The sequence below is a fragment of the Lepidothrix coronata genome, unplaced genomic scaffold (assembly GCF_001604755.1).
Source record: "Lepidothrix coronata isolate B3197 unplaced genomic scaffold, Lepidothrix_coronata-1.0 Scaffold198, whole genome shotgun sequence".
Classification (NCBI taxonomy): Eukaryota; Metazoa; Chordata; class Aves; order Passeriformes; family Pipridae; genus Lepidothrix; species Lepidothrix coronata.
The window spans coordinates 925,183-949,454 of record NW_016690378.1 but is presented as its reverse complement, the minus strand read 5'-3'; the positions used below and the strand labels follow the sequence as shown (position 1 = coordinate 949,454).

The 24,272-nt window shown below is 54.9% G+C and overlaps 2 protein-coding genes across 5 annotated transcripts in view; both read left to right on the top strand.

Moving 5' to 3' along the window:
- Positions 1-2,091: 2,091 nt before the first annotated feature.
- On the top strand, positions 2,092-14,705 carry TMEM51 (transmembrane protein 51). Of its 4 annotated transcripts, XM_017832047.1 has the most exons (4): positions 2,092-2,557; positions 3,360-3,422; positions 11,897-12,347; positions 13,510-14,705. In XM_017832047.1, the coding sequence occupies exons 3-4, from the start codon at positions 11,998-12,000 to the stop codon at positions 13,940-13,942; spliced, it is 783 nt and encodes a 260-aa protein (XP_017687536.1). In that variant the 5' UTR covers positions 2,092-2,557; positions 3,360-3,422; positions 11,897-11,997; the 3' UTR covers positions 13,943-14,705. The 4 variants fall into 4 exon arrangements, with proteins under 4 accessions (XP_017687536.1, XP_017687539.1, XP_017687535.1 ...); XM_017832050.1 differs by lacking the exons at positions 2,092-2,557; positions 3,360-3,422 and adding an exon at positions 4,679-4,728 and having other exon boundaries at positions 13,531-14,705; XM_017832046.1 differs by lacking the exons at positions 2,092-2,557; positions 3,360-3,422 and adding an exon at positions 4,679-4,728.
- Positions 14,706-17,049: 2,344 nt separating this feature from the next.
- FHAD1 (forkhead associated phosphopeptide binding domain 1) overlaps positions 17,050-24,272 on the top strand; it is a 17,484-nt gene continuing 10,261 nt past the window's right edge. The window contains exons 1-9 of the mRNA XM_017831961.1: positions 17,050-17,145; positions 17,330-17,536; positions 19,394-19,664; positions 20,717-20,808; positions 21,075-21,299; positions 21,669-21,792; positions 22,181-22,311; positions 23,115-23,180; positions 23,577-23,681. Of these exons, the coding sequence (XP_017687450.1) occupies positions 17,050-17,145; positions 17,330-17,536; positions 19,394-19,664; positions 20,717-20,808; positions 21,075-21,299; positions 21,669-21,792; positions 22,181-22,311; positions 23,115-23,180; positions 23,577-23,681 (1,317 nt within the window). The remainder of the gene's footprint in view (positions 17,146-17,329; positions 17,537-19,393; positions 19,665-20,716; positions 20,809-21,074; positions 21,300-21,668; positions 21,793-22,180; positions 22,312-23,114; positions 23,181-23,576; positions 23,682-24,272) is intronic.

Sequence of the window (24,272 nt, the reverse complement as noted above, 5' to 3'; positions counted from 1 at the left end):
CCCCCTCACTTCAGCCTCATCCCTGCTGCATCCCTGCTGCATCCCCCTCACTTCAGCCTCATCCCTGCTGCATCCCCCTCACGTCAGCCTCATCCCTGCTGCATCCCCCTCAGTCAGCCTCATCCCTGCTACATCCCCGCTGTGCTGGGTGCTGCGCTGCTGCCACCGTGTGAGCAGTCCCCGAGTTTCTGCGCCCCGTGTCTGTTTGTTTAAGGTGTGACTCGCCGCGCTGGTGCACTTTGAACCGGGCACGTTGTTGTGCAGACGCTCACGAGCGCCTTTTCCCCCGTGAGGACTTTAGACCGAGAAAGGTCTAAAATATCCCAGCGCCCTGCCAGGGCACGGGGTGTTGTGTTGGTGGGATGGCTGGGGTACCCCACAGAGGGGGCACCCTGGGACTCCAGCACCCCTTTGCTGGTGTGTAAACCGGCCGTGCTGGTCCTGACACCATCTCTGCTGATGTTACCACCTGAGCCGTGTTTACCTGCCGTGCCACAGCCGTGCACTGGTGGGTAACGTGTGGGTCAGGAGTGGGGTTGAGAGGTCAAACAGGGGTGAGTCTGGGAGGTTTCCTGCCTTGGCACTGACTCACCCCATGGCTTTAGCAGGTGATCTCGGCTCCCCGGGCTAGATTTTCGGTGATAAAGAGCTGAACTGGTATACACCAGACAGCTGAATAAATCATCAGGAGGTTGGTGGGGTTTAAGATGGGGTCGGTCACAGAGTGTGGGTGATGGTGATATCTCCCCAAATGCTGGTGTCAAGGGCCACCACTGAGGCTGTGGGTTTATTGCTCGGGATTGCTGAAATTCAGGAATGTGCCTGTCACTAATTCGCCCATTTTCAGTGTTTTCCCTGAAGGTGTCTTCTACTGCTGCTTCTTGTGTATGAAGCCAATGCTGGAAGTGCCTTTGAGTCCTTGCCTGCACAGCCCAGGGGATCAAAGGGGATAACTTTGATGCAGTTATCCTTTGGGATATCCTGCTCTGCCATTGTCCCCACAGCAGCCCCTGTCCTTGGCTTCCCACTGCCCCGACCTGACACCCCCACAAACACCTGCAGCAGCACAGACCAAGTGGCTCTGCTCCATCCAGCCGGGACACCAGAGCTGCGATCAGCCCCATATCCAGGTAGGAAGGTTTCCTTGGAGTTTTATCATCACTGGTGAGTGATTTCCCAGCACTTCCCCATTCTTGGGCACAAGCCCTCGCTCACCATCTGCTCCTAATTCTGAAAAGCTACATTAAATGTCTGCTCAGCTTTTTTAAATACCCACCTGCACGACACCACCGGAGCTCTTCTCTCCCAGCCCTGTTACCCTCAAACCCTGGATCTCCTATTCCCGAGTCCCTGACCAAGGCAGAGCTTTCCCCGAGGGGATGCAGCAGCCCCCGGGTCGGCTCCGGGAGGAAGCAGCAGGTTACCGATTATTCTCTCTGTTAAACACGGCAGCTTTATTTACGCTGTTTTCCAGGTTGCAGACGTGCGTGTGCTTGAAATGCAGACGGTGACCTGGCGCGGTGGTTGAACTGGTTGTACTGGAACCGCCGAGCTCTGCGCCACGTCCCGGGGCCGCCGGCTCCGCTCCTGGCCGGGAGATGCCGGCAGGTCACACCCTCCCACCGGGAGCCTGCGGAAATGCCTCCCGAGTGGCTGGTTTTCCTCCTTTTTCCCACTTGCATGGCAGGTTCCCAGCCTGCAGCCCCGGCAGGGACTCTCTAAACTGGGGTGTAGAAACTCAGGCATGATGAAGAGAGATACCAGTATGGACCAGTGTGTATGGGCCGGGCTGGGAACTGGGATGTGAGGGAGCCCATCATGGAGCAGGCTGGGATGGACTCTTATCCTGGGGGCAAAGCTGGGGCTCTGCCGTGTTCCATTATATATAACATATTTATATATATATATTGTATTTCTGGTGCTAATTAGCTGCTAAGTCTCTCTCTAATCATAGAATCCCAGAATGGTTTTGGTTGGAAGGGACCTTAAATCTCATCCAGTTCCACTCCCTGCCATGTGCAGGGACATCCTCCACTATCCCAGGTTGCTCCAAGCCCCATCCAACCCGGCCTTGAACACTTCCAGGGATGGGGCAGCCACAACTTCTCTGGGCAACCTGTGCCAGGGCCAAACCACCCTCTTCCTATTCCTTCTAATGTAATCTAGATCTAAATAGATATTCTAATCCTAATGTAGATAGACATCCTTCCTCAACACCCTCTTCCAATTTCTTCCTATCTAATCTAGATCTACCCCTTGTCCTATCACCCCATGACCTTGTTATATATCATAAAATATATACGTGCAGTCTGGTGGCTCTGCTGACCTGACTCCCAGGGATGGGCTTTCCCTCTTTCTGGACAAGCCATCCAACTGCAGGTATCCAGGAGCAGCGTGTCACCCAGCGCAGTGCTTCTGGCTCGATGTTGGAAAGGTTTGGAGGAATCCTGGGATATGACCGGGCTTTCAGTGGTGACTTTATAATACATGCTGAGCACTTTTGAGCAGGAAAAAGCAAGGAAAACTGCCAGTGAGCCATTTCTGCCTCCAAGGCAAGGTAATGTGAGCCCCTGGCACCTCTGCACGTACCAGGGCATCAGATGCCCTTCTGAAAGGCCCTTTTGTTACCTGCTGGTGGGTCCAGTGGGGCTTCAGTTCCCCCTTTGGCATTCCTGTGCTCTGTATCCTGCATATCTGGCTGGATAAACACCCTGGAGAGGTCGCAGCCTGCCCTGGACTGGGCAGGGAGTGTTTGCAAGGGGAGGAGTTGAGCTGCCATAGATAAATCCCCACACTGGGATGGCTGCTGGAGCTGGAAAGGCGAGACCAAGAGATGGATGTGAATGTGTTATGCCCCAGAGGAGTGTGTGGAAGGGAAGGGCAGGTGCCTTAGCAGCCATCCAAGGGGTCCGAGCAAGCCCCTCCCGCCTTGATCCTGCTCCACTGCCACTGAAAAGCCCATTTCTGGCCAAAATTCAGCTTTGTGGAGTGGGAACCTGAGGAGCCAAGTTATGAATGTCCCCTCTGTGCTCACAGTCTCCAGGGCCTCTCTGCAGGGGGGTGACCTGGCTCGGAGCTCTCCCTGCGCCGGATCGGGGGCAGTCAGTGCGTGAAGTCCGTGTTCCCCCTGCTTTCTTATACAGAAAATAATTCCCTGTTATATCTCCTGACTGACAGAGCTGCTTGGGATGACAGGTCTGTGTTTGACCCAGGAAGGTGGGGCAGGAGAGGAGGAAGTTTGCCTGAAGTGGGGTGAATTTGCCTGAGCCGACGGGCCAAGCCAGAAAATGCAAAACAATCCGTACGAGGGAAAAAAAAATAAATATGCAGCTGTGCTTAATAACTGTTTCTTTTTACAGAACAGCTCTCGGGATGGCTCTTTGATTAGAGGAGGAAGGTATCGCTGCCGTGCGCCGGGGCAGGTGAGTCAGTGGAGAATACTGTCAGCTTCAAGAGGGACTGTGCTGGGAGGGAGGGATGCAGGGAAGCAGGGGGGGTTTCCCAAGAATCCTGAACACCAGTGGCCCCGAGGCAGGGCTGTGGTGCCGCTGAATCACGCCAGGAGATGTGACAAGTTTCGTTGGGTTCGTGATGGCTTTTGCCTTTGCAAGGACTTGCAGGGCTTAAGGGACAGGAAAAACTGCAGTGTCATCTCTGACAGAATTTGAGTCTTTGTTGGTGTTTATTATTATGGCTGGGTGTGAGAAGGGCCTGGAAAAATGCATCACAGTTGTTGTTGGGATGGCATTCGGGGAGAGGTGACACTGGACACGGCATTAGTTGCAACAGGTTTTGCCAAAGCTCAGGTCTGGTCCCTGCAGTTCAGTCTGGAAACCACGGGACTGTCTGGCTATGAGGACAAGGCACATGGCCAGTAGCCATGGTGAGGGCCATGCCCGGAATGGCTCTTCCTGGCAAGCAGGTGGTTAACTGTGACTGTTTATAGAGGGCAGCAGACTGATAAAAAGCACTTTCCAGGCTCCCTGGGAGCACAGGCTTTGTGGGGATGTCAGCTTTGCCTTGGTGAATGGAGTGATGAGCCTGAGCAGTTGGGTTCCTCAAAACAGGACCTCTGCACACAGAGTTGGGAACTGATAGAGGAAAGGCTCCACACAAGCTGGTTTCATAATGCAGATGCCTCACAAGCTGGGTTTTAAACTACAGATTGAAAACTAAAACTTTAGTTAGATGTTGGGAAGAAATCCTTCCCTGTGAGGGTGGGGAGGTCCTGGCACAGGTTGCCCAGAGAAGCTGTAGCTGCCCCATCTCTGGAAGTGTCCAAGGTTGGGTTGGACGGGGTTTGGGGCAGCCTGGGATAGTGGAAGGTGTCCCTGTCCAAGGCAGGGGGTGAAACTGGACGGGCTTTAAGATTCCTTTCCAACCAAATTATTTTGAGGTTCTATTAAACTGGAGATGGGGGCTGTGATGTTTAGAGCAGGGGCTGCACAGTGCTCCGAGGAGGTGACCCCATCGGCATCCCCGGCTGGGACCCGCACCCGGTTTGGGGGGGGTGTCTCCCCGATGGTTTGGAGGGGTCTCCCCCATGGTTTGCGGGTCTCTGCGGTGGTTTGAGGGGGTATCCTCGCTGCTGCCCCCTGCGCTGTCCCGGTTTCCCGGAACAGAGCCCGGGGAGCGGCGGGGCCGGTCCCGGGAAGCGCCGCCCCGGGAGGGCCGGGCCGGGAGGGCGGAGCGGCCCCGCACGGACCCTCCGCAGCCGCCGCCGGGAAGGTACGTGGGGCTGGGGGGAGCCGGGAACCGACGGGACCCCCTGGGCCGAGCAGGGACGGGACCGCCGGGCTGGGACCCACCGGAGCGCTGGGAGCCGGGAACGGGGCGGGCTGGGCTCGGTCCCGCCGGGAACGGGGACCGGGAGGGCGTCGGAGTCACGGGCTGGGCTGGGATAACCTCCAAAGTGCGGGGAACACCGGGAAACAGGGGGAAACACGCCACAAAGCAGGAGCAAACCCCCCCGAAGCGGGGGAAGTCACCCCCGAAGCGGGGGCTGGGCACTGGAGGGTCGGAGCGCCGGGGTTTGGGGGGCAGCGGTGCCCCTTGGGGACACCCCAGGGTTTGGGGTCACCCCTTGGGGACACGTGGGCTCGGGGCGCCTTCCTCGGCCCTTGTGAGCATCGGGGTGGCCGCGCTGAGCGTGGGGGGAGGAGTGGCTGCCGTTTTGGGAAGGATTCAGCTGGCACTTCAGGGAAGGAGCGTTTCGGGCCGTTTTGGGAAGGATCGGCAGCAGGGACGGTGCCAGGTGACCCCCACGCCAAACCCGCCGGTGTCTCGCAGCCGGGTCCCGTGGGTGGCAGCTCAGCAGGAGTGTCACGGATCACGAGCCCACGGCTCGGGTACGTCCGTCCCCGGGAAGGTGCGGGGACCGTGTGTGAGCCAGGAAAGCAAACAAAGCCAAGGAGAAGGAGACCTGCGCAGGGCAGGTCTGGGCCGGGCGCCGGTCAATGGGGGCTCAGCTCTTCCTGTCATGACATTCCTGCTGAAGAAAGAGCGGCCTGGAGGCTTTGAGGGTTCAGCAGAGCCACAGGTGTCTCACAAGTGGTTGTGTACTGACGCTGGTATTTGATTTTTGGAGGTGACGGGGTGGGGGCGAGCGTTGCTGTGTAGCTGGGTTTGTTGGGAAATGTGGATGTGGGAGCAGAAACCAGCAGTTCCAGGAGTTTGTCCCATGGGAGACGGGCTGCCCTCGCCTCTGCATAGCGGATGAAGCCTGAGAGAGGTGAAGCTGCACCAAGAGGTGTGGTCCTGGCTTTCCAGCTTAAAGCTCTCTGGAGCAGACCTTGGCCACTGCCTGATGGGATGTGGCCACAACACATCCCTCTACAGCATATCCAAGCATCCTGCAGCCGTCCACAGCCCTGGGTATCTTGGCATGACAGCCAGAAAGGGAAACCTCCCAGGTGTCAGTGAGGAACATGTGGGTGTGGGGCTGGTGAACCCAGCCCTGGACTGAGGTGACTCGGAAGTATGTGACATGCCTTTGATTTTAGCTGTGTAATTACACGGGTGGGAAAACCCTTAGGAAGGCAAGTGCCCGGGGAAGGAGGAATGTTTGGCCACGGGTGCCCTGAAGAGAGCTGAGTGTCGGTGTTCGGCGCCGTGGCGGTGCCACGAGGAGATGCCAGGGGGCCAGGGCTGGGCAGGGCTGTCTGCCTGCACTCCAGCAGGAGTCTGGGAGGAGGGATCCCTCCAGCAGCCTGGGTATGTGTCTGTCTCCCAGTGCTGCTCCACACTTTTCTTGTTCCCTGTGTATTTAAGAGGCAGAAACTGGTGTCGAGGCTCTGCGGAAGCAACTGAATATCCTTGTATGAGCAGTGCAGGTGGCATGTAGTGACACAGTTCCCAGAAAACCTCCATCCCTATCAAAATACCTGTGCCCACGCTGCGGAACGCTCCTGCTTTGTGCCTGGCTGCTCTGTGTCCCTTGGCTACCCAGCCAGCTCCGTGTGCCCTGGCATCACCTCTCGCTCCCTTCCTGCCTTGTGGGCTCCTTAGCCATCCACAATAGGTTTTATTTGTGGGTCACACTTGTTGGAGAACCTTTTGAAAAAGCATGGGGAGAGGTGATGCTGCATTGGGGTAAAAGGTGTTGCTGAAAATCCTGTGTGAGGATGAGGAGGGTGGTGCTGGCGAGGCCGATGGCAGTGTGATGTGTCGGGTTAGTGGCTTTCAGCAAGGGGAGATAAGGCTCCAAGGGCTGCTGTGGTGTCACAGGAGCTGCTTAGAGCACTCCAGGAGGGCTGTGAGGAAGCAGGAATGCTGGGTTTGGCTTCGGAGGGCATCAAAAGGGCAGATGGATAATGTCTCTGAGTGCTGGAAGGCTCTGGAGGAGAGTGTGTTATCTGGGTGTTCTCTGGCATGGAGACGGGGAGAGGTCCTAGAACAAAAACCAGGGGGAGGCTGTGGAGGAGTGGCTTTATCTCAGAGGAAACAGCAGATTAGGAGAATTTAAAAAAGAAATAAATCCAAGCTCAGAGGTGCACAGTGGCGCCCAAAGGAAAGCAGAAGGGAGAAGGAGTCAAAGTGCTGGGATTTCCCCAGGCAGGCGTGCTTTCCCAGGCCTGGGCACACAGGGAATTCAGCTCCCCAGAGAGAGGTGAGCACCTCAAACCCCCATCCCTGGTTTAGCAGAGCCGGGCCTGGAGGCCTTAGGCTGGCACTAGGTCCCAGTGTGAGCCTGGCTCAGGAAAAGCCAGGGGACACTGTTCACACGGTGGCTGGGACACAGCAAGGGCTCGCTGACCTGCTGTGAGCCGGTGCCAGCACAGCCTCGGTGCCCACAGCAGCACATTGTCCCCAGGAATAAATGGCAACGTCCTGAAACACAAACGTAAAAGGACTCTCTGTCCCTGTCCATTACCGCTTTCCAGCAGGCGCCGCTCGGATGGATGTAATGGAATTATGGGGAGAAGAGAGTCTGGGAGGCAGTTTCTTATATCTCAGTGGCAAAGGTCAAGGCAATGGCTGCTGCAGAGTCATGATTACAGCTCAGGAGTACGGCTACTGTGGCCTGTGTGAGCCCTGCCACTTCAGAAAGCCTTGGCAATTCCCGGAGTTCCGAAGGATGCAGCACAGGGAGATGGCTTGGGAATGGTGTCGTGGACACGGGGTGTTTTGTGTGCCCTGTCACTGTGGCTGTGGGGGCCACGGCCAGCCGGGTGGATTGCAGCATCCTGAGCCCGGGAATGGGCTTTCCCGGGACGCCCTTGTTTTGCAGGAAGTGGCAGAGTCAGGGTGTCCCGTCCCCCCCAGCTCCCTCTGGAGTGGGAGAGGGGGAGAGCCTTGGGCAGGGTCTGAGGAAAGCACCGCTGCTCTCCCAGCGCTGACTGCGAGGTGCAGCCGAGGAGGGGTTGTTAAAAATGAAGCGTAAGGAAAAAAGAGGGTTAAATAGCTCTTAAATGTCTGCAGGGAATGTCGGGAGTGATGGATGTGGATGCATTCTTTTGTGCTCTAGGCAGGAAGTGTAAGCAAAATGTGGAAAAGCCCTGATGGTCTGCACGGGGCTGCCCCTCCAGGTTTCTATTCCCTGATGGGATGCTCTAAAATGGGTTGGGATTTGTCCAAAAGATCAGAAATTGGCTAAATCAGCAACGATGCTGCTTTTCCTGGCTCTGCTGGATTTCTCTGGGTGTTCCCCACATTCCTTGGGCTGTATCTGGCAAGAAACATCCCTGTTCCTGGGACAGGTGTAAGGGGGCAGCAAGAAGGGCCAAAAAAACAAAAAGAGAAACTGTGGCAGGGGGTTGGAACAAGATGCTCTTTAAGGTTCCTTCCAACCCAAACTGTTCTGGGATCCTGTGAAAATATCATCCATGTCCTGAGTGTCATTTTTCCAACCCCACATGGAGTTTTGTGCTCCTGGTGGGTTGGGCCCTTGTGTAATGAGGGCCACTGCAGGAACGAGCTGCTGAGGATGTGTCAAGGTCAGCAATTAGCAGGGAAGGGGGTTAATGAGCAGGTTGTCTGGGTGGAAGCATGAGGAAGAAGGTAGAGCCTTGTAATCTAACAGAGAGGAGACTCTGGGATCCTTGGATAGTTAGAGAATGGGTTTATTTTTTTTTTTTTTTTAAATTTCCAAACAATTAGTTTTGGTTTTTATGACCAGTGCTGGGGTTGCACCCTGGTTTTGGGAGGCAGCTCCGAGGGGATGTGTTGCTCCATGGAGGTGTGTTGGGAGCCATGCACTGTTCTCCAGTGACTCCTCGGGAGCAAAGGAAGCCCTGGAGCTCATCCCATGTCACTGTGTCGGGGTTTGACCTGTTCCCTGAACTGCAGACTCATCTCTTGTGATCCCGTGACAAAGGTGTTGCTGCTGGAGCGTGAGCTGGAAGGTGATGTCATGGGAGGGGAAAAATCCAAAGGTTGTGGAGGGCAGAGGAGCGTGGGCGCTGCTGTGGGCAGCGGAGGGTGTCGGGCTTCCTTGTCAGTCAGCCAGTGGGGCTGGCATTTCTCTGGGAGCACGGGGATATGGGGCATGATCTAGGGCTGACCCCCTTGGGTGGGTCTGTCTCCCATGGAAGGGAAGGTGCTCCCTGCTGCTGTTCCACCTGGGTGCCTGTGCCAAAGCCTTCCGGGCACATCCAGGCGTGGTGGCGTGTGGTGCTGAGAACAGGCTTACCCCGAGCCCTCCCATGCCCAATTAACACTTGGAAATGTCCCAAGAAAAGTCAGGAAGCGTCCCTGGGCTCTGGCAGCCTGCAGGATTTGGGGAGAGGTGTGGGAAGCCCGGAGGAGCTGTGGATGCCCCTCTGGCTTTGAAGGTACACCAGTGGAGTTTAATGATTTGAAATCCTGGTGTAAATCATTGTCAGGGCAGGGCACGGGAGTGTGGGGGACAAGGTGGAGGGGGTCTGGCTGCAGGGAGGATCCCATGCTGTGGGCAGAGGGAAAGGGAATGGGGCTGGAGGGGGCTGGAGCACTCAGGCACTGCTTGCCCACCTGCTGGGGACAAACTTTTCAGCAGGGCCTGTTGTGAAAGGACAAGGGGAGATGGTTTTAAAGTAAAAGAGGGTTGATTTAGTTTGGATATTACGAAGAAATTCTTCCCTGTGAGAGTGGGGAGGCCCTGGCACAGGTTGCCCAGAGAAGCTGTGGCTGCCTCATCCCTGGAAGTGTCCAAGGCCAGGTTGGACGGGGCTTGGAGCAACCTGGGCTAGTGGAAGGTGTCCCTGCCCATGGCAGGGGGTGGAACTGGATGAGCTTTAAAGTTCCTTCCCACCCAAACCATTCTGTGACTGAGGGATGAGCATCCAGACAGCTCTGGGGATGCTGGACCTGAGACAGAGGCAGCAGTAGCTCCCTTCTCCAGCTGTGATGTCAGGGCATCAGGATAGCTGTTGGATCAGAGATAGAAGCAGCTCTGGAAAGCCAGGAGAGCAGCTAATTCAATGGAGATACAGACTGGAATAGCAAGTCTTCTGTTTTAATCTGATTGCTGGGCTGCAGGGTAGCACTGTGAGGCATCTGTGGAAAACTTCCAGGCACAGAGGTGACGTAGGAGCTGAAATCCTGCCACTTCCAGGACTGAGGTGCCTGAGGGAAGCCGCAGAGATTGTGAACAGGCACAGAGGTTTAGACACCATGGGTAAATGCAAGCAGCCCTGTGTGTGTTCTCTGCCCACTGTGGGTGCAACAAAATTTTCCTGCCCCAAGGCCATCCCAGCAGTTCTCAAGTGAACTCCTGGCTGGCCAATGTGTTTGTGATGAGGATGGGAGCTCGTTTGGATCCACAGGTAAGGAGAAAAGCCCACAGGGCACAAATGGAGAATGAAACCTTTGTGTGGGAGGGCAGAGGCCAGTGCTGGGACCACCAGTCACAGTGTAAGGGCTTGGGTGGGAGGATGGCTCTTGGAATGCTGGTGAGGACATTTCAGATGCAGAGTTTTCCACATCTTCAACAGGTGTTCACTGGGGTGGAATTAAAGCTGGGATCAGGGGATGCCCTCCCCGAGGAGCACACAGGGCAGCAGCCTGGTGCTGGGGCTGGGCACAGTGCTGAGCTGTGCCATGGGGAACAACGGGCTTGCCCCATCCTGCCTCCCAGCAACTCCCTTTGGGCAGAGCTCAGCAGCTCATGTGTGTCCCATAACCCAGGACAAACCACAGGAGCCAAGACTCTGCCCTGCCTGGACCCACACGGGTCTGGGGATGTGTCCAAAGGGGCTGGGACACCCCTGTGGGAGTATCCCCAGCCATGCTGGGCACCAGCAGTGAGCAGGGAAGTTTCTCTGCAGATTCCTCCTCTCCGGGCTTGTGTGCATGTCTTTTCCTGCTGGAGCTGGTCTGTTTTCTGGGAGTGCTGCTCTATTCTGGCCCTTGACCCTGCAAACTGGGCGTGCACTCAAGCTAAACAAGCAAATATGCAGCTTTTGAGCCGGAGGGTTGAGCTGGAGGGTGTGTAGGTGATGTGGATACAGCACCTACAGCAGCACAGCCCAGGGTGACCTCGAGCCCAAACCAGCGTCCAGAAGCCAGGGAGTGAAGGAGGGATCCCTGGCATGGTCTTGGCACATCCATAAAGCTGCGAGGCTTTATGTGGATGTTCTGCTGTGAGGGTCACAGCACCCGAGGTCAGGGAAGTGAGTGGGCCGGAGATGTGGCTCCATGAGTTTATATTTAGAAAACGAGCACGTCTGGTCCTGGCAACTCAGAAAACATCCAGTGGAGGCAGTGGAGGGGGAGTTCCCACCCGTGGCTGGCTGGTCGGGAATGCCAGTGCTCAGACATTCCCATGGGATGCAGCCAGGGCACTCACCACCCGTGTGTGTGTTGCTGCAGGGAGGGTGAGCACCGACCTGAAGTGAGCTCAGGGCCCTACAGGGCTTCACCATCCCGGCAGCCGTTGCTGGCAGCAGCTGGGGGAAGCCACAGGGTCGGGTTGGCTGGGAGAGAGGCAGTTCTGGTTTCTGTTCTCCGGGAAGGAAGGCATCGCAGGGCAGGCAGCCAGCGCCGTGAGCAGCCCTGCTCCATCCCAGTTGTAGGGAAAGGGAGAAGCTGTTCAGCTAGAGATGTGTTTCTCAGCGTTTCCAGGTTGGTTTGCATTGACAAGGGCTGTTGAAGTTGATTTGGGTGGCCTTTTTTGGTGCTGTGAAGACTTCAGTTATCACACTCCTAAGGACGGGCAATCTAAGCCCTTAGCAAGCATCAGTAATTTGATTGTTTCCAAAGGTTGGTGATTATCACGGCTGAGAAAGTAGCAAAGGGCGGGGATGGGAATGGCCAGCAAGGATCCAGCTGCCTTGTTATATCCCAACGTGCTCTCCACAGGCAGGGCAGGGTGAGATTTCCAGTGTTACATAAATGAAACAATATCATCGTGGCTACTATGACTGCACAGACTTTGCATTTTGCCATGGACTAACCATCACTTTCCTTCTCTTCCCAGAGCTCATATCCTGCCCGGGGAGGGCATGTTAGCAGGGCTGCAGCCCCCCTGCCCCGAGCCATGCTGTGAGGAGGGGACAGCCCGGCCATCCAGCAGCAGGAATGATGGCCCAGTCCCGGGCCAACGGCTCACACTACGCCCTGACAGCCATCGGGCTGGGGATGCTCGTCCTCGGCATCATCATGGCTGTCTGGAACCTCGTCCCGGGCTTCGGCCCCCCCGAAAAACCTGCCACCCACGCCGGGAACAGCAGCAAACCCGACCGTGGCTCCAGGGGCATCTTGAAGAGCAAGACCTTCTCGGTGGCCTACGTGTTGGTGGGAGCAGGGCTGCTCCTGCTCCTGGTCTCCCTCTGCCTCAACGTCCGGGACAAGAAGAGGCAGAGCGAGGAAATCGCCATCGCCCACGTGCAGCGCCACGTGTCTGTGGAGCCCTCGCAGCAGGAGGACAGGTGAGGTGTTCCAGGGAGAAAGGGAGCGGGAGCGGGGGTAGGAATGACACCAGGGGCTGTTGTTGCAGCTCAGTGAGGTCTGGATCAAGGAGAGGAAGGCTGGTGGCAGCGTGTGCTGAAATAAGCAAGCACATGTCGTGGTTTGGGGTTCTGCTGTGTCCTGGAGATGGGAAAGGAATGACTCCAGCTGTATTTATGGAGCTGTGTAGGTGGAAGGGAGCCTTGTTGGTGTATAAAATGGGGTCTAGACAGAGCTGTGGCCAAGCCAGCGTTGCTGAGATGTGTCACTCCTGGCTGGGTTGGCACATGGGAGTGTGCTGAGAGGGAACACGGTGGGAGGGTGATGGGTGACACAGAGAGCAGGCTGGGAGAGGAGCCGGAGGTGCAGCAGAGGTGCTGTCTCACTGGGTGCAGCCGATGTGCCCAGCAGCCTTGGAGGCTGGCCATGGAGTTTAGACCTGGTGAAAGTCTGCAGGGCTCTGCTGTTTGCTCAGGGATCTGCATGGAGCAGAGCAAAGGCTGCTGCTGCAGGGACAGGCTGGACAAACACGGGTGCAGTTCCCTGTGCAGAGGGAGGCAGGGAGGTGTTGGGACAATATGGGATACAAGGGGGCAGGAGAGGATGATGGCTCTGCTGGCTGTTGTCAGGGTCTGCAGATCCACCCAGAAAACCAATTTTCCCTATTAGATTGAAAAGATAACTTCACAATGCCAAAGAAATGGCAAATGTTGATGTGCAAACCTGTGCATAGACAGTGACATAGTGCAGGGCTAAATCTCTTTGCAGAATCTCTTTGCCTCAAGGTACCCAACCCAAAAGACATCAGAACAACGAAGGAAGATAGGTGATGTCCCTTTCAAATGTATTTTGACTGATTTTTGAGAGAGGAGGAGAGAAATTGGTATTCTTTTGAAGGAATAATTCACTGCTAGGCAATAGAAAAGGGGTTTGTGGGCAGAGATCAAAGATGAGCATATGACATAAGGAAACAAAATGTGTCTGAACATAAGTGGGGTCATGGTTTTTTCTGTCAAGCAAAAAGGGGCCGGTATATAATGCAGAAGGGCAAATAATTAGTTAAGCCTTTGAGGGTGGGGTGGTTTTATTCTTTCCTCTCCATCCCCTACCCACAGCAAAGCTGAAATGATGTTGTGCCCACAGCCTTAACTCTCTCCCCTCCAGTCAAGAAGAGGATGAAGACGTGTCTTCCCAGTACTACGTCCCCAGCTACGAGGAGGTGATGAACACGGGCTACTCGGAGCCCAGAGACTCGGACAGGAGCAACAGGCTGAGCGTCTCCCTGCCCTCCTACGAGTCTCTGACGGGGCTGGATGAGAGCAGCCAGGCTCCAGGAGCTGCAGGCACGGAGCCAGGCACGGAGAGACAGCCCAGCCGGCACAGCTCCCGCCTCAGCAAGCGCCTGAAGCCGCTGAAGGTCCGGAGGATCAAGTCAGAGAAGCTGCACCTGAAGGACATCAGGCTAAACCTGGACCAGGGGAACAGCACCGTCCCTGTCACGATAGAGCCCCTCACCCCTCCGCCCAAGTACGAGGAGATCCAGGAGAAAGCGCCGGTGAGCCAGCAAATGCCTTAAATGAAAAAAAAAAAGGAGGGATCTGTGATGCTGCTGGGTTGAGGGTTTTTATAAACCCACCGGGCCAAGAGGGGCTTGGTCTGTGGGTGCAGAAGCAGCCAGGGCTCCCTGGAAGCTGCCACGTGGAGGATGTGATGGGTGTGGTAGCACTGCAGCACAAGGATGGGACACTTTTTCCCTGGGACTGGGTTTTACAAAAGACTGTGGGGAAAGAAGCCTGAATGCCACAGGTTCTGCTGCTCTGAAGTAAATGAAGGCTGGATGTACCAAAAGTGTCACTTATTGTGTTTGATATAAGACCACCCAATGCATCCTCTCACCTCCTCTGCCTCTCACCTCCAGCAAGACTTTTCCAAGCCACCAAACTGATGCTGAAGAAGGATTTTTCCAAGTGGAAAAGCGAAATGTTCCTTTTTTTGGGGGTGTCTTTTCTTTCTGAGGAAGGGAAAGCGCGTTGCCAGAGCAGCACCACGGCTTTCCCCCCCTCCCAGCTGGGTTGGGCTGGTGGCCCAGGGCCAGCCCTGACTCCTGCCAAGGTCTCTGCTGGCTGGTGGGAAGCAGCTGAAAGGGGCCCCGTGCTCCTCGGGTAGAGGATGGATTTCCTGCCTCAGTTGCTTTCCCTGTTGTGTTTTGTGCTCCATTCGAGGGGAGTGGGTGACTCGGGGGGGTTTGGGAGCTGCACCAGTGCCAGGGGTGCAGGGTGAAACCACTGCTGGGCATCCTGTGCGGGCAGACTGGGGCTGAATAAATGTTTTGTACGTTGTGTTTGTGTGTGTGTGCACTCGTGGGTGGTTGGTCCTTCCCAAGGTTTATAATCCGTCGGCTGTTGTAAGGGAGATGCTCCATAGGCATCCCAGCTCCATGGGCATCCCAGCTCCATGGGCATCCCAGCTCCATAGGCATCCCAGCTCCATGGGCATCCCAGCTCCATGGGCATCCCAACTCCATGCTGGCAAAGCCACTGGCCCCAAAGTCATCAACACATCCATCCACAGGCTCCCTTGGATGGTCTGAGAGGGATGTGGAGGTGGCTTTGTTGGTGTGATGCTGATATTGATGTTATCATAGAACAATAGAACCACTTAGGTTGGAAAAGATCTCCCAAGAACATCAACCGTTAACCCAGCGCTGCCAAGTCCACCACTAAACCATGTCCATGTTATGGACTGGTCAGCAGAGGTTGACTTGATGCTGTGGTTGATATGAGAGGAGTCCAAGTGACCAAAATGAAGGCAAAGATATGCTGGTCCAAATCCATCCAACAGATGGATTATTGTTAATGGTTATTTCCCATTGCATCTCTCAGTTTCTGTTGTTGCATCACAGGAGTTTCACTTTGCTGTGCCCCGAGGCACCTTCTCAGATGGGCAAAATAACCTCATTAACTAAGGGACTCTCTTACTGAAGAGAAGGAGACAAAGCAGAATATACCCCAGATAGAGGGATGTGGGGTGGGGGGTCCCGTGTGGGTGTTGCTGAGGGGATGTAAAGGTGGTGCAGCTCCTTGGAGGTTGTGTCCCAGGCATGTGTGCCCCTGAGAACCCACTGGGAATGAAGTCCTCTCCCTTTAGTGAAGAAATACAGCCCTAACAGTTGTCCTAGAAAATCTGGGCGAATAAAGTGAAGTTTCTTGTCTGAGCAGTTGGAAGGTGAAGTTTTATTGAGCTTCTTTGCCAGAAAATCCCATTTGATGAAATAGACTGGCAAAAACATCATCTTTCCCAGTGTCCCATGTAGGAAAAGAGCTGAAAGACTGCCATGAAGTGCAGTGACTGCAGTGACATGAGCTGTGACTCATGCAGAAGTTATACCAAAAATGCCCAAATGGCTAATGAGCATCTCTGGCTACTTTCCTGCTTGTCCTTCGATGGTATTTGGGAAGCAAAGGGAGATGTGGGATGCTGAGAAGTGCAGGAGCCATGACCATCATTATCCTAGGATGGCTTATCCCTGAGGCACTGTAAGGGAATGGTTATTCCTGAAGGTGAGGGTGATGGAGAAGAGGGTGGAGAGAGCACAGCTGTCTCTTCCACACACACCTAACAGCAAATTCATCTTACCCCAACCTCAGGCTGGTTGTCCAAGGTGGACCACACTAGTAGGTGAGAAATCAGGATGTGTTTAACATTGCACTTGTGTCTCAGCGTCTCCAGAAGGTAACTCACATTCCAGGACAACTTGTGAGTTCAGCCTGGAGAAGAGAAGGCTCCAGGGAGACCTTAGAGCACCTTGCAGTACCTAATGGGAGCTCCAAGAGAGCTGCAGAGGGACTTTGGACAAGGGCCTGGAGTGACAGGACGAAAGGGAATGGCTTCAAACTGACAGAGGTTTGCAGAGCTCTTCTTTGCAAAATCTTCCACTTCTTCCTCAAAATTAACGAGATGATTAATTAATTAAATTAATTTTTTTTTTTATTAATATGATAGAATCTTGCAGGACTGGAGAGGCCAAACTGGGGGGTGTTAGTGGCAAAGGTGGGGGGGTTTCCCTTTGTCTGCTGAAAAAGAGTTCCTGACAGCCTGGGACCAAGGAATATGGATGGAGAAGCACTGATGGGTGAGAGCGTCCCCATCACCTGGCAGCAACATTTATCCCCTTGCCCGTGGTTGCAAAACGTGTTTGTGTGTGTGTGTGTGTGTGTGTGTGTGTGCATGATATTAAATAAAAAAAACAAGTCAAATGGGGACTCAAAGGTTCTTTGGCAGCCCTGGCAGGTGGCAGTGAGGTTTGTGATGCACATTCCCACGTGTGTCACCAGCTGGCACCGAGAGCTGCGGCCGCGCCGGCGCGGAGCTCTGTTGTGCTGCCAGGCCAGTTGCTTGGAAAAAGGAGAAGGAGGAAAAAAAAACAACTAAACAAAACAAAGGGGAAAAACTCACCCAGACAGGCAGCAGCGGGCCCCAGCGTGGCTGAGGTTTCCAAGGCTACTGCCAGGCTGCAGCGGCACTGCTGGCTGGGACAGAGCCGCTTTTGGGGTCATTTCGCACAGTTTTTAGTGTTTGAGTTGTTGGGGCCGCTCGTGGCTCAGGTTGGGTGTTGGGTGGGGGGGTTGCTGAGTGAGGAGTTGGGATTTTTTGGGGAAGCCTTGCAGGTTTGGGGGTTGGGCAATGAGAGCCTTTCTAAAGAGCTCGGAGGGGTGTTTCCAGCTGAAACCCCACACCACGACCATCGGGAGCCACAGAGGGGCCGACATCGTCCTGCAGGTAGGGGCGGGGCAGCTGATCATCCTAAAGCAGAGGGTGGTTTGGATGCAGGGAGGAGGGCTTGCTGGAGTCCTCCATGCAAAGTGTGGTGGGATTTATGACCAGAAAGGGGGCTTGGCAAAGCGGGGACAAACCTGGAGCCACCTCCAGCAGCGTTCCCTGCCTGCCCATTGCCCGCTCCCAGTCCGCAGGCGTAGCAGATCGTCACGCGGCCCTGGAGTTCTCCGCCTCGGACAACAGCTTCATCCTTCAGGACTTCAACTCCCCCCACGGCACCTTTGTCAACAGCTGCCAGGTCCAGAATGCGGCCGTGGGGGTGAGGCCAGGGGACATCCTGCGCTTCGGCACCGCGGGAGCGGCCTTCGAGCTGGTGCTGGATGGGGCTGCCCAGGTGAGGCTGGGTGGGGCTGCCCTGGGAAGGGTGCCCAGGGAGGGTTGGGGTGCTTGCTGATCCCAGGGAAGGGTGCCCAGGGAGGGATGGGGTGCTTGCTGATCCCTGGGAAGGGTGCCCAGGGAGGGATGGGGTGCTTGCTGATCCCAGGGAAGGGTGGGTGGGTTCTACTGCCCGAGGAAAGGTGCCCAGGAAAGGATGGGGTTCTCCTGCCCTGGGAAGGATGGGGTGCTTGCTGATCCCAGGGAAGAGTGCCCATGGAAGGGTGGGTGAGTTGTTCCGCCCAGGGAAAGGTGCCCAGGGAAGACTGGGTGGATCTGCCCAGGGAAGGGTATCTTGAGGAAGGATGGTGTGCTCATCCCAGGGAAAAGTACCCAGGGAAAGGCGTGTGGGTTTTACTGCCCAAGGAAAGGTGCCCAGGGAAGGGTGGATGCTGTTGGCCCTGGAAGGATGCCCAGGGAAGCGTGGATGGGGATGTCCAGGGAAAGTTGCCAAGGAAAGGTGGGTGGGTGCTGCTGCCCAGGGAAGGCTCCGGGAGCAGGAACAGGTTCCCAGGTCTGGGCAATCCTGAGGAAAGGCGAGGGGGGGAAATGAAAAGCTGGAGCTCCCTCTGCTGAAGAAACTCTGGCGGTTCGGCAGGGAAACGGAAAATGACGGGACAACGGTGCGTGAGAGAAGGTAGATCTGGAAAACGTGCTTTTCCTCTATTTGCGTTTTATGATTCCTCCCAAGCCACTTAGTGGGAGGGAAGTTGGGTTTTACATCAAACCTACAGCAACTGATAAGTTCCAGTATCATTTTTATTACTGTGGCTCTTGAAGAATCCAAGATGCTGGTAAGGTAATGCCAGACCCTGCTGGAGCAGTGAGCAGCTGAATTCCCAAAGGCAGGGTGCACACAGAGAAGCAGGTTTGCACAGCGATGCAGAGGATGCCTGTGGGGTGCCTATTCCTTACTCTGGGCTCTCTGATCCTCCTGTGGAGGAGCAGCTTTGAAGCCTGACCCTGCTGACGGCAGGGAAGGAACCACCTCGGAGTTGCACCCTGTGAGGTGTCTAACAGAGGGAGAGATCACTCCTCTTAGAGTCTTAGAGGAACATGTTGTACAGAGGAGCAGCACCCGGCTGGGAATCACATCCCGCCGTGCCTCCAAGCGCAGGATAAGGGCCAAGACAGGGACAGTGGAAGGCTTTGGTGGAATCCCACTGTGAGCAAGAGCCATGGGTAGCAGCGTGAGCAAAAGCAACAGGGCTTGGATGTGCTCCAGGAGAAGGGAAAGTGCTGGAGTGGCAGGGAGCATTCCCTGGGGGTTTGGGCTCTGTTAACACCCAGATGTTGGAGGGCTCACATCCAGGCCAGGTCCGACGCTGTGCTGGAAGATGTTTAGTGCAAACCTTGACAGTGGCTTGTCCTCATCGTACTGGAAAGCTCAGGAGAACAGCAGTGTCCTAAATCTGGGTCTGACGTGCCCAGCATAAGGTCTGGTAAATGTGATGGGAAGGCAGGAGCACAACGAGAGGCTTTGGTTCAGTGGGGTGAATGGCAGAAACGATGAGGTAGGACCATGTGTGAGCCAGGAGAGCTGTGAGAGGAGCACCTCTAGATCGTGCAAATGATGTGCAGAATTAGGGCAGAGATGGAGAGGGAAAAGCTCAAAAAGCAGCAAACCTCAGTGATTTCCTTCTGCTTCAGCAAAGAGCCTGAATGCCCTGATTAAAATCTGATCCTTGGGCAATGGAAATGGGGAGGGACTAAAACCACGCTTCCACTGAGATCTGTGCCTGGGTTTTTTATGGCATGGGGCACATGAATCCAGGGCTAAAATCCTTGCTGATAACAAGGTCTTTTCCCATCGTAGGTGTCCTGTCCCCCCTTGAAACGTCGCACAGGGTGGGCGGGGCAGCTCCAGGTGGTTGCAGAGCCCAAACCCTCGGCTCCCGTGTCTCCCCCCCGCCTGCCCTCACTGCAGTGGCAGCATCCCCCTGGCTCTCCAGGCAGTGGCACTCCTGGAGCCCTCGGCCACCAGCCCCATCCTCCTCTGCCGAGGAGACCCCTGAGCGCCTGGGACAGGAGCGTGGCCAGCACTGCCTCTCTGGACACCTTCAGCCGGAGCTCTGCGGTGAGGCCAGGTAATCCATGATCCCAAACCCAAACATCTGTGCCCTGGTGTCCTCACAGAGCAACTTGGTGCTGAGTGGAGTTAAATGGAGTGGGGAAGTGATGAGTGTTGAGCAACCAGCTGTGAGTCCATGTCCAGTGGAGCTAATCAGAGACTGTGTGTGGTCCTGGGTGGCATTTGGGTCAGGGAAGAAATGAGCTGTGACACCCCAAAGGGAGCGCTGTTGCCTCTGCAGAGGGATGTTTCCTCTTCCTTTTTCCTGGTATGTGACCCAGAAGGGTGATGACTGATTTTATCTGCACCAGTGACTCATGTACCTATTCCTGACTCCTGTTTGAAGTGGTGTTTTTTTTCCTCCTTTGAAGTGGCTGCCTCAAGTGCAGGAACTTTAAAGTATATCCGTAGCTGATACACCTCTGGAAATAAAGTATGTGATAAGCAACAAAGCAAAGGTGAGGGTTTGGGGGAATAGAATAGCTGGAGAACATGACTTTTGCCGTTAATGCTGTGGCCTGATGCACCATGCTGTGGTTTTCCTGTTTGGGGTTGGGTTTTTTGAAGTCATAAGCAACACAAAGTCAAGAGTAGGGTTTAAACGTGCAAAGCAGGGGCAGCACCTTGCAGTCCCAGCAGTGGCTGAACTGGAAACCACAGAGAGGGCAAAGGGAGGGACACATATGCCCCAGGTTGGCACATATCCCTCTGCTTTTTGGGGAGCAGAGCCAAAAGGATCCCCTTTTGTGCAAAAATGCACAGCTTTCTGTGGGGCTGAGCAGTGCTGGAAAATTAGAGGAGCTTTTCTCTGCTGTGTCTCTGCTGCTCTGAGGCTTTTCTGGTTCCCATAGGTGAATTATTCCTCTCTGTTGTGCAGACTGTGCTGTAAGTGTCATTTTAGTGCCAAATAGGTGGTTTCCCTGCTGGTTGTGAACCAAGCTCATGCCTTGAACAGTGGCCACTGCCTTGGAGTAGTTTTGGGACAAAGAATGCGGCAGGGAGCATTTCTGCTGCCTGCAACCACCTCTCGTGCTGATATTTACTGCTGCTGTTTTTGCTTTCTTCCAGTCTCAACCAGCTTCTCAGGTGATTGTGCAAGCAGTGTGGGGGGAGCCCCTTCCCTGGGGACTCACAACACGGATCTCCTCCAGCAGGAGAAGGTGATGCTGGGGAGAGAGTGAGGAATGCCATCCCTGTCCTGGTCCTTGGCAGAGCAGGAGAACCCTGCCAGCTGGCTGTGTGTCCCACCAGGAGTCCCAGCAGGGTGTGGGGACTGCCTCCCGAGGGGTCTGCTCAGAGGATGGGGACAGTGGGTGGCTGGAGGATGTGGGAGGCCGGGTGAGCACGGCACTGATGGCCATGGGCGGGTACCCCTGGGCCAGGAGTATCTGCAGACTGGCCAATGGCACCTGCAATCTGCCCTCAGAAGCTGCTGCAGCTGGAGAAGGAAATGGGTCACCTCTCTGGTTTGGAAACGGAGTCAAAGCGCAAAGACGTGGTGATAAGAGATCTGCAGGAGGAGGTCGCGGCCATGGCAAAGAAACTGGCCCAGGCGGCGGCGAGGAACGAGGTTGAACTGACCCAGAAACTGCTGGCCTTCAATCAAGAGCTGGGAGCCAAAACAGAGGAGATCAAAGCCCTGAGGGAACAGGTACCGGATACTTCCATAGGCACCTCTCTGATACAAGTTTGTAATGTAACAAAGGTTTGGGGAAAAGCAGGTCCCATGTCTGAAACCAAGGGAAATGAGGGAGGTGGGTTTTTTTCCTTCTTTCCCTTCTTTTTTTCTTTCTTCCTTTTTTCCTTCCTTCCTTCTCCATGCCTCTGGCATTAGGATTTCATCAGGAACAGCCAAAGCACATTTAAGGTGATTCTATTTGAAGCAATGACTCCCGAGAGTTAGTCAAAGATGCTAAAGAGCAATCCCATCAAACCAGGACCTGGATGTGCCAGGTTTCCCTCTCTGGAGGGGAATCAGTGAGTGACTGGGTGAGGAACACAGTGAATCTGTGTTTTGCAGATCAGTGACCTGCAGAAAGGCTCGAGCCAGGTTTTCAGCCATTCCCTCTATGAAAGAGACCTGGAGATCGGGAGGCTCCGGAGAGAAAGCGAGAAGTTGAAGAAGGACCAGGCTTTGAGTGCAGGTGCTGTGTCCCTGGAGCTCTGGGTCAGGGCATGAAGCAGTTTAGGACTGGCTCTGGATTAAAGCAAGCATTGGCCAAGCTGTCCAGGCAACAACTGATTTGTAGTGGTTTGTAGAAATCAGAGAATCCTGGAATAGTTTGGGTTGGAAGGGACCTTAAAGAACATCTTGTTCCAACACCCTGGCATAGAGAGGGACACCTTCCACTAGCCCAGGTTGCTCCAAGCACTGTCCCACCTGGCCTTGGACACTTCCAGGGATGGAGCAGCTACAGCTTCTCTGGGCACCCTGTGCCAGGGCCTCCCCACCCTCACAGGGAAGAATTCCTTCCCAGTATTTCATCTGAATGTTGCACTTGTGTAACCTCTCACCAGAGTTGTTTTTCCCAGGTCTGGTGAGCAGCCTGCAAAGGGAGGTCCTGCAAAAGGAGCAGAAAATTCAGCAGCTCCAGCAAGAGATTGAAAAACTGAAGAAGGAAAATGGAGAGAAGGACAACCAGCTGGCAGTTGTTTCTGCCAAGGTTGGCAGGACCAACGAGGGCATCAGTAATTTATGGTCTCACACAGGGGTTAAGGTGGGAAAGCAGGTGGAGAAGAGTTGTGCTTCTCCCTTGTGAGGATTGTAGCAGCTGTATGTGGGTGGCTGTTTGTTGGGGAGTCCCGAGGTGAATCCTGGCTGCACACAAACAGGAGTCATGCAACTGTACCACTGGGATGTGGTGGTGATGGTCCCATGGTCACACCAGGGTGTCCTGTGATGGCCACGGATCAGGGTCCCCTTCCCCAGCTCCATCTCCCTCCTCACTCAGCATCACTGTGCCCTGGATTCCTGTGAGCACAGGAGCTGTTTGTTCACACAAAGCTCTCATGCCAAGATCCTCCCGAGGAGCCATGGAAACCCCATCACTGGGGGTGGGGCTCCCTGTGGCCTGGGCCGGGATTTTCCCTTAAAGAAAGTGGCTTGTGCAGCAGGTTGTCTCTCTGTATGTGCAGCTCCTCCTCAGCTGGCAGAGCTGCATCAGCAGTGTGATAAGGGGCAGAGGCTGCACAGGCTCTATGGGATTGCCAGGGATTGCCTAGGAATCACAGAATTGCTGAGCTTGGAAATAACCTCTGAGATCATTGAGTGCAACCATTCCCCTGGCACTGCCAAGGCCACCACTAACCCACGTCCCCACGTGCCACATCTACACCTCTTGTAAATCCCTCCAGGGATGGCAACTCCACCACTGCCCTGGGCAGCCTGTGCCAGTGTTCCATTCACAGCAGGAGTGATGGTGTCACTGCCCTGATGGATATTTTCCTTGGTTGCCATTCCTTCTAGTGCTCGAGAATAAAAGAGGAAACGAAGCGTGACCTTGGAGAGCAAGAAATAATCAGCTGTCGAAATGTGAGTTGAAACTGTTTTGGGGTGATGGAGCACAGGGCTAAGCAGTGGCTGCAGGAATGCATCAGCCAGGGAATAATTAACTGGGCATTGTAAGGGAGTTGTTTGGAATTCAACTCCTGCACTGGAAGGCACATAATGGGACTAACCACCCAGGGAAGTGTAAACTTGGTTGGATTTGTGATGCTGTGTTACAATGCAGGGGGGATGTGACCAGAAATCAGGTTGGAATTCTACTGGTAAGCTGATAAAACCACAGTAAATATGGGTTAGAAGGGAATTCCAGGGTAAGCAAAGTGGGTTAGATGGGGAAAACATCTTGCTTATGAGTGGAAGTTTTCCAGAGAGGCAATGCCCAGTTCCTCTGGTGAGACCCCTGCCCTCCCTGGGCTTTTGCAGCACATTGGGGAGCTGGAACGGGACCTGGAGGGGCTGCAGATGGAAATCCAGAAGCATTGTGCCAAGCAGGATAGCGTCCAAAATCAGCTGGCTGAGAAAGCCAAGGTAAGTGGCCGGCTGAGGGGGCACACAGAGGGCAGGTGTGCCCTGGTGAGCTCATGGCAGGTCTCTCAGCTGCCTGACAGGGGTGAAAGGTGGGTGGGATGAAGACCAGCAAGTCCCAGGAGCAGGCTCCTGGGTCAGGAGTACAGGCAGGGGGTCCTGTACAGGCAGGAGAGCCAAATGTCCTGAGCTCTGCCGTGGACAATGAGAGAGGAAGAAATAATTCAGATAGCAGAGTGCCCTGTGTGGGTTTTGGGTGAGGAAATCAAGGATGGACAATGACCCAGGGACCAGACCCACGCAAAAAGTGCCATGAAAGCTCTGATGCTGCAATCCCACCCCGGCGACGGGATTGCTGCCTGTCTCCTGGTGTTCCAAAGCTACCTTTGGAGTTGTCCGATGGGAATAGTGGTAGCTGAGGTCGAAGTGCCCATGGCATGGTTTTCAGATGTCACTCTGAGGTGCCAATCATAGAATCATAGAATCAGCTGGGTTGGAAGGGACCTTCGACATCATGAAGTCCAACCCTTGATCCAACCCCGCCGTGGTTCCCAGCCCATGGCACTGATGCCACATCCAGTCTCTTTTTAAAAA